Genomic DNA, 8,454 nt, shown 5'->3' with positions numbered 1-8,454 from the left:
ACTACACACACACACAGACGCGCACAGTGCACACACACACACAGACGCGCACAGTGCACACACACACACTACACACACTCACAGACGCGCACAGTGCACACACACACACACTACACACACTCACAGACGCGCACAGTGCACACACACTGATACACACACACTACACACACACAGACGCGCACAGTGCACACACACACACAGACCCGCACAGTGCACACACACACACACACAGACGCGCACAGTGCACACACACACACTACACACACTCACAGACGCGCACACAGACGCGCACAGTGCACACACACTGATACACACACACACAGACACACACACACACAGACGCGCACAGAATGCTACACCCCTGCCGGCTTTCTCTGCCCCCTGAAGATAGAAAGGCGAAACGAAGGACAATGCTGACCCCTGCTGGGCACAACTGGTATAGACACACGCACGTCCAATACTCTACAGCGCAGGCTGCAGACTCTGAGAAGCTCCTACTGTGCTTTTTTGTTTGCTCTTTTGATGCAGGCTGGAGCTTTTCCTGCCACACACACGCACAACAACACGAATAAGGTGCAGTCATTCTAATGCGGGTAATGGCAGAAAAGAGCACAGCCAGCGAGCGCTGCTTTGAAACGCACAGGAGGCGTGGAAAGCGAGCACAGAGACCCCTGTCACGTGAGAGAGGTGACTCCGCCTCCGCCGCTCCCCAAGCTTCGGAAGCGACGTTCCAGAAGAATACGCAGCGCTGGTAAACATACAGCGAGGGGACTGTCTGCACCATCCGCGCAGTCAATAAGCGAAGTGACGGATTATGAGAGATACCTCGCCGCTTCAAGAGTCTGAACGGAACGGGGGGGATGCAGCAAGCACAGAACACATCGTGCTGAATCGAGACCGCGTCTCTGCAACTAGATCTGTACTGTGCAAGGAGGTAACTGTATAGCACCGCTCACAAGAACAAGGGCAGTTATCGTGTCTTAAAACAACTCGTTTAAATTCAGTAGCAGCAAGCTACAGACCACTGCATGCATAGTTGTAGTTTTTCTTTTTAAGACCTATATGAACATAATTTCGATATTTTATTTAACGTCATGCAATCTAAGAAACTACACAGTGGTATCTCACGGAAACTACAATAGCAGTACAGTCATGTTAGATTTCGAAATGTCACGTCAGCGTAACATTATTCATATAGATGCGTCATGCAAAACCTTTTGGCCATAGCGGTAATGTTTTCCTTGCAGGAGCAGCAGCCGGCTGTTTAAATGGTGCAGCGTCCCGCCATGGGATCGTGTCAGTCCCACGGAGTGTTCCGGCCCCTGGCGGAGAGCAGCCGCACGGAGGGGGACAAAGACGACGATTCGCTGGACGGACAGGACAGGCAGGACGACATCGCGCAGTTCCCGTATGTGGAGTTCACCGGGAGGGACAGCATCACGTGTCCCACCTGCCAGGGCACCGGCCGGATCCCCACCGGTGAGTGCGGGGAGCCCGACGCTGACACGCCGGACTGCCTAGCTGGCGTCTCGGCATCAAGCCGTTTCTGTGGGGGTTTAAGTTGCATGGACACGTTTATTTTGGCGATGCCCTTTTAACAGGGCCAGCTGAAACATGGATTGGAAATATCCATCATTTGTATATATCTCTCTCTTAATATATTTTAGTATTTGGACCAGCTTGGTAACTGAGAGAATACAGGCATTGATTTGGGACTGCCTTATGGAAAGCTAAGCAAAATAAACGAGACCAGAGCAGTGGGACAGGGTGTTATTTTGGGATCAGTTAGATGAACTTGATCATCTTAATTTAACAGATCAGAGATACAGACCCCATGTCTTATAACAGACATGAAAATAAGACTCCTATTGCACAGCAGTTCCACCCATTCCAGGTTTTACTACAAGCTTCATTAGCCCCAGTGTAGAGGTAACAAGCTCAGGCGTGTCTTATTAAACTCAAAGCAAAACCAGGAGTGGATCTCACTGCTGTGCAATGGGAGTCTTATTTCCATCCCTGCGTTAAGTTTTTTTTTTTTTGGTTCTCTTCCCACAGGGCAGGTGAACGAGTTGGTCGCATTGATCCCCTACAGCGATCAGAGACTGCGGCCGCAGAGAACGTGAGTGCGGGCGTAAGGGTTCGAGCTCTGGAGCTCTGCTCTGACCCCAGAAACACTAAACAGGTGCAAGCAGCATTATCCAGTCACGCAGGCACGCACACACAGACGCACGCACGCACACTAGCACACACAGACACGCACGCAATATCTGAAAAACAAAACCAGTCTTCAGGAATCTCAGACACACGCACACACGCACACATACGCGCACACACGTTGCTTGGGCTAAGCGCGCTCTCTCTCTCTCTGGCTCCCCCTGCTGCTTGCAGGAAGCTCTACGTGGTCCTCTCGGTGGTCCTGTGCCTGCTGGCCTCGGCGCTTGTGGCGTTCTTCCTCTTCCCCCGGTCAGTGCTGGTCAGCGACGACGGCATCAAGGTGGTGACGGTGCAATTCGACCGCAACAACAGCAAGGTCTTCATCAACATGACGGTGAGAGTGTGGGTCAGGGTCAGGGGTCAGGGGCGATGGGTCAGGGTCGGGGGTGATTGGGTCAGGGTTGCAGGGGGTGATGGGTCAGGGTTGGGGGTGATTGGGCCAGGTATGGGGGGGTGATGGGTCAGGGTTGGGGGTGATGGGTCAGGCTTAGGGGTGATGGGTTGGGGGTGATTGGGTCAGGGTTGGGGGAGATAAGTCAGGTTTGGGGGGGTGATGGGTCAGGGTTGGGGGTGATGGGTCAGCGTTGGGGGTGATGGGTCAGGGTTTGGGGGTGAGCAGGGTCAGCGTTGGGGGTGATGGGTCAGGGTTTGGGGCGAGCAGGGTCGGTGAGGGTGCCACACTCATTTCAGCTTCTCCTCCTCCTGTTTGCAGAGCACCCTGAACATCAGCAACCCAAACTTCTACACCGTGTCAGTGGACAGCCTGACCAGCCAGGTCCTCTACATGAAGACCGTGATCGGGACCCAGCAGCTCAGCAACGTGCTGCAGATCCAGCCCCTCAGCCAGAGACAGGTAACCCCTCCCCCTGGCACGCTGTCAAAACCGAGGGCCTGTTGTAAGCCACTCTGCAGCAGCAGCAGCAGTTGAGATGCGCAGTTCAACCCCAAGTCTCTGCAAGTCGCTTTGGATAAAAGCGTCCGCCAGGTGACTAAATAACAATAAAAAGAAGGCACTGCTTTTTCCTTCGCCTCGCATTGAAGGCGTACAGGTGCGCGCGTCGCTGATGTGACAGCCGAGGCATGGTTCTGTTAAAAATCCCCTCCCCCTAGGTTTCGCTGCAGCTGATCTGGTTCTAAACCTCCCTCTGTGTGGGTGTAATCCCAGCCCTGCTGAGCTGGCCCTCTCCATGACCTCTCTCTCCTCTCCTTTCTGTTTGCTGTTCAGGTGAATTTCACCGTCGCCATGGAGATCAGCGGCAGCCTGTCCTACGTCTAGTAAGTGAAGAATCGTTCTATTTTTGCAGTTTTATTGCTGCTTGGAGCCGGTAAACTGCTGATAAAGCACAGTGCACTTTGCTCTGCTAGCCTAGGACTGCTGAGATTAGCAGGCTGTGTGATGCTGTGAGATCAGGGTGAGGGCAGATTGATATCGATAGGGTTTCTAGGAGCTTCATTAGCCACAGTGTGTACAGGTAACAAGCTCAGGTGTGTTTGATTACACTCCTAGTAAAACCAGGAGTGGATCAAGGGGGTACTCGGATCAGGATTTTAAAAGCTGCTTTTGTCGTCCCTTCACAGCACTTTCTGCACCATGGCAACCATCAAGGTGCACAACATCGTGGTCTTCATGCAGTAAGTCCTGTCTGCTGCTTCCAGTCATTTCCTTCTCCTGCCTGATCGCTGGCCACGGGGATATCGTGGAGGGGGGTCCGGACAGCAAACATACCCTTTTGCATCTAGAGCTACAGCCAAACGTTTAGCATCGCCTAGAAATTTAAAGTATCTGGGAAAACTACAAAGCGGCGGTCTGTAATTCAGTATGTTAATGTTATTCAGCAGCTTTCATTGGACTCTTACGAAGCGGAATGAGTTCATTCTGTAGGGGGATGCAAACCCTTTGGCCACAGCTCTAGAGGGTCTCTAGATTCACGGCTGCAGTTCTCCCTTCTCTTAGTAGTTTTAAATGCACGTTTGTTTAAATGGTCCAGTCTTTCTAAAAGCAGTAACTAGACAATGCAGGAACAGCTAGCATATCTTTCTTGTCGTGTTTTTAAAGTGAAACGGCTGTACCTGACTGTGTGTGTGTGTGTGTGACGGGCCTCTCTCTCTCGCTCTCTCTCTCTCTCTCTCTCTCTCTCTCTCTCTCTCTCTCTCGCTCTCTCTCTCTCTCTCTCGCTCTCTCTCTCTCTCGCTCCAGGACCTCGGTGAAGACCTCCTACATGGTCCGCTCTGCGCAGAACTCCCTGGAATCTTATCGGTACATCGACTGCGGCTCCAACTCCACTGTGCACCGAGCACTGGTCCTGCAGCTCGGGGCGTTGTGAGCACGGAAAACCAGTACACCCAGTACACCCAGTACAGACTAAAAACACTCACCCAGCGACTCTGCAGACCGTGCTTTTCATACACGCTTGTAAACAACCTAGACATCTAGCCGCAAACGGATTAATATTTTTTGAGGCTTTAAATGAAGGAAAGGGTTGAGGTCGCTGTTATGGTGAGAGTCGAGTCATCTCTCCCTCTCCTCTTGCTGTAAAGAAAGCAAAACTTGCAACCAGATCATTTCGGTTGAGAAGAAGGGCTGTCTACGTCACGAATGCCTTATGCTTCCTAGTTTGTTTTATCTTCATTCATATTTTAGTGGGAGGGGTTGTTGAGTTGGTTTTGACCTCTCTGTTATAGTTTTTTTTGTATTAAAAGCTGGTGCTGGATGAACCAGAAAGGGTTCATATTTGTTCAGGAGTTGATATATTAGAGAAATTGATTTATTTAAAGCCTCCAACTATACAGGGACCTTGTGAATTTAATTAATGTCTATGAGAAGTTTAAGATATATTTAGCAACACAAAAAAGTATTTATTAGTGTGCAAATGTATCGGAGCACCCTGGTTTTGATTGGCTGTGCGGATGAAATCAAACCACTGGAACTGAGAATCTTGGAAAATGTCAAAATAGGCAAATTTGTGATTGTCTAATTGAATTGATGACTTTAATAGGCCACCCGTGCAATTAAAAACAATAAGAGAAAAGGAACACAGAGCCACACGTGGTGAAACGCAGGAGACTTCTTAGAAGTGTATTTAAGACGCCTGATTAAGCGGTCTAACATTTTCACACGAGTGCCTATTATTAATTCTATATGGCCGAGTGGAAATTGAAATTCTCGCACCCAGAGGTTTTCATGCAGGCAGGTATATAGAGGATATCAATGACTGGAGGTGTTCTGATACATTGGCACACGACTGTATGTCGTAGTTATTTGTGTTGCATAAGGACCTGGTAATGCTGCAGTTGTCTGTACATAGTTAAGCAGAGATGGAGCCACTAAACAGGGTGTGTTTCAGAGAGCTTCAAGGTGGCTGCATCTCTGATGAGGTTCTGCTCCTTGATCTCATTTATGTTTCTATATATACTCTTGTAAAAATGATTCTAAACCTGCTCTTCAGAGTTATTGCTTCACTGTAAAATAACCTTTGATAAAATAAAATACATTTGTTAGTTTCTTAATGTGCTTGACGGTGTTTTTATTTTATTTATTTATTGATGTTATTATTTTAAGGGTGACGTGATTATATTTTTGACAGCTCACATTTATCTAATTATCTTGACTCGACAGCGGGTTGATATTTCTCAAGACTTTAAAAAAAATAAATTTGATTCGCAACTGCAGCCGTTAGTCAAAAAAATCTCCGAGAAGCTGAGCCCACTTCTAGAAAACTTCCAGGCAGCTATTATGCTTTTCCACTTTTTGACCCAGATTTTGGGATTCCCAGCTCGGTAGAGCCGTGCCCCTCTCTTGTCCCAGGCCAGCTCACAGCCAGGGGACCCTCGGTGCTAAAGCGCCACCCTGAGGATCAGCCCTCTCTCCCGCGGGCGTAACCTGCTTTAAGACAACAAGAACCAGGAATAGAGATACTTCTGATGTTGGTTTGTGTTTTTTTTTTTTTTGTTTAATTAATTTTTATTCGGTGTTGTTTTTTTTTTATTTTGGGAGGGGGGTTTCTGTCAAGAAAATACCCCAGATTAAACATCATTCAACAGAGATTACATCATCATAGGTCAGGAAAAATTACAAATGAAATCAAATCAAAACAAACTTTTTTTTTTTTTGTTTATAGAAAAGCTTCTACCTTTTATTGCTAAGGAGGGGAGGGGTGGGACTGGAGAGGAAAAATAACAACAGAAAATTACAGTGACAGAATCACTTCACAAGAAGAGGCTAAGTCAGTGAAGACGGGTACTGTGTCAAGTTCTACTCTACCATGCTCAAAACCAGTATTGCAAATATTTAAAAACAGCTATTTTACATATACAAAATAGTACAGGATTTCATTTCCGCTTTACTTACTTTTTTTTCTCAAAAAAAAAAAAAAAAAATGAAAATAAAATTGTCATTTGCCCCCCAAAATCTACCTCTTATCGTTCTCCCCCCTTTATACAAAAAAAAAAAAAAAAAAAAAATGTTAAACAAACCGGTAATGCACATAAATCATCAAAAAGTAAAATCAGGGATATTCAAACAAAAAAGAAAGGAAATAAAGACGAAGAGAGAGAGTTCTCTGACACACCTTTTACGGGTGGAGCTTTTGAATGGCCGACACCCAACTCGCCTGTTGATTTATTTATTTTTTCCAATTTACATTAATTAAAAACTATCACCACCACCAAACACACGCACGCACACAGAGGCACCTGATTGCAGCCCGAGGGATATCTTATCCATCCAAAGACTCTGTCTTCAGCATGCTCAGAAAACCGTGATTGCACAGCAGCAGGGGTGGAATGCTTCTCAACTCATTGCTCAGCCACTGGGCGACCTGACGCGATGCTACGGGCCTGGGAGGAGAGGAGAGGGGAGGAGAGGGGAGGGGAGGAGAGGAGAGGAGAGGAGAGGAGAGGAGAGGGGAGGGGAGGGGAGGGGAGGTGCGCGGTGGTGTGAGTGGGGAGGAGGTGAGGAGGGGGTCCGAGAGCGTGTAGCACCTTCTGATGAGTGGGAAAGTCATTAACAAACCCACCAAGCTCAGGAGTCACACACACACACAGCCTGGGGGTTTGTGCTTCAAGGTAACTTAGTGTGAGGTAGCTTTCAAAAAGAAGAGAGAAAACAAATTCAACCAAGGAAGAAGCAAGTTTGCAGATGTATTTATATATATATATATATATATATATACACACATATATATTATATATACACACACAGACACACACACACATATATATATATATACTATATATATATGGAAGGACCTACACTTCCTGTTGTCTTTTAAAAAGGTACTGAAGAGGCGAATTTATAAAAAAAAAGGACAGGTAAAAGGATGGCGAACGCACTGAAAAAAAAAATATTTGGAAAAAAATATATATATTAAACAAAGCCCAGATCGAAATGTACTTTCCAAAAAAACATTTTTTATATCAATTGTTGAAAAATTACAGACCGTTTTACAACAATAGCACCATTGTTTTATTATAACACACAGCACTTCTGCAGATACACACTGTGACGTTGCTCTCAGTAGGAACGCCTGCACTTGCTCGGACGGGGGGGGGGGGGTGGGGGCGGGACGAGGGACACTGATATGGCGGGTTTCTAGAGAGGGGGCTACTTCTTAACAAACCATTTCATAACACACCTCTCACCCCTTTGAATCTTACAGGAAGACAATAAATAAATAACACCAAGTTTTTTTTAGTTTTTTTTTTTTTTTTTTTTGCTCGTTAGCGTTTGTTCGTAGGTCGTCTGCCCAGCCCCGGTGTTGGGAAGTCTGGAAGCTGTGAGGATCGCGGGTGGGATTTCGTGGAGCCATTCAGTGCAGAAGTCCTAGGAGTGACTGGAAAGTACTTAAACGTCCGTTAAAAAAAAAAAAAAAAATTAGATTGTTTTGCTTTCTTTTTGAGTGTGAGTGAGTTTTGTTTGAACTTTTTCTTGCTTCTTATTAAGTTATTTTACAAGTAGCAGACTGGGCCAATGTCGACGCCAAATTCCTGGTCTGACCCTCCGATATCTAGAGGTGCAATGTCCACAATGGGCAGGCGGGACGTCTTCTGGGATTTGTACTCGATTACCGTCTTGCCCCATCGGTCAGTGTGTTTCTGCAAGAGGAGAAAACAAGCGTGTTAAAAGCTGTGGGGCTGGAATCTGTTCACAGAGCTCTCCTGTGCAAGAAACAAGAACAGCTATCTAGCTGCAAATGTGTTCGTTGTGAATTACATGCTGGCCGACTCAGGAACTAAGAGCAC

The 8,454-nt window shown here is 46.8% G+C and overlaps 2 protein-coding genes across 3 annotated transcripts in view; one reads left to right on the top strand and one right to left on the bottom strand.

Moving 5' to 3' along the window:
- The first annotated feature begins 653 nt into the window (after positions 1-653).
- LOC117967053 (transmembrane protein 106C-like) lies at positions 654-5,676 on the top strand. Its single transcript, XM_034914157.2, has 8 exons — positions 654-934; positions 1,248-1,479; positions 2,056-2,119; positions 2,389-2,548; positions 2,927-3,067; positions 3,440-3,489; positions 3,793-3,846; positions 4,412-5,676. The coding sequence occupies exons 2-8, from the start codon at positions 1,269-1,271 to the stop codon at positions 4,536-4,538; spliced, it is 807 nt and encodes a 268-aa protein (XP_034770048.2). The 5' UTR covers positions 654-934; positions 1,248-1,268; the 3' UTR covers positions 4,539-5,676.
- A 901-nt stretch (positions 5,677-6,577) lies between these two features.
- LOC117962559 (collagen alpha-1(II) chain) overlaps positions 6,578-8,454 on the bottom strand; it is a 33,189-nt gene continuing 31,312 nt past the window's right edge. For both annotated transcript variants that reach the window (XM_059013367.1, XM_059013368.1), the window contains one exon: positions 6,578-8,307. In XM_059013367.1, coding sequence (XP_058869350.1) covers positions 8,161-8,307 — 147 coding nt within the window. In that variant the 3' untranslated portion in view covers positions 6,578-8,160. The remainder of the gene's footprint in view (positions 8,308-8,454) is intronic.

This window comes from Acipenser ruthenus, chromosome 45 (genome assembly GCF_902713425.1).
Source record: "Acipenser ruthenus chromosome 45, fAciRut3.2 maternal haplotype, whole genome shotgun sequence".
Lineage (NCBI taxonomy): Eukaryota > Metazoa > Chordata > Actinopteri > Acipenseriformes > Acipenseridae > Acipenser > Acipenser ruthenus.
Note: the sequence above shows the minus strand (reverse complement) of the source record. Positions and strands in the feature narration are given on the sequence as shown.

Bases quoted from the DNA above. Each gene is read 5' to 3' on its own strand.
- LOC117967053 (XM_034914157.2), top strand. From the start codon at position 1,269: ATGGTGCAGCGTCCCGCCATGGGATCGTGTCAGTCCCACGGAGTGTTC. The intron at 2,549-2,926 runs GTGAGAGTGTGG...TCCTGTTTGCAG, and splicing joins AGGTCTTCATCAACATGACG to AGCACCCTGAACATCAGCAA. The intron at 3,068-3,439 runs GTAACCCCTCCC...TTTGCTGTTCAG, and splicing joins AGCCCCTCAGCCAGAGACAG to GTGAATTTCACCGTCGCCAT.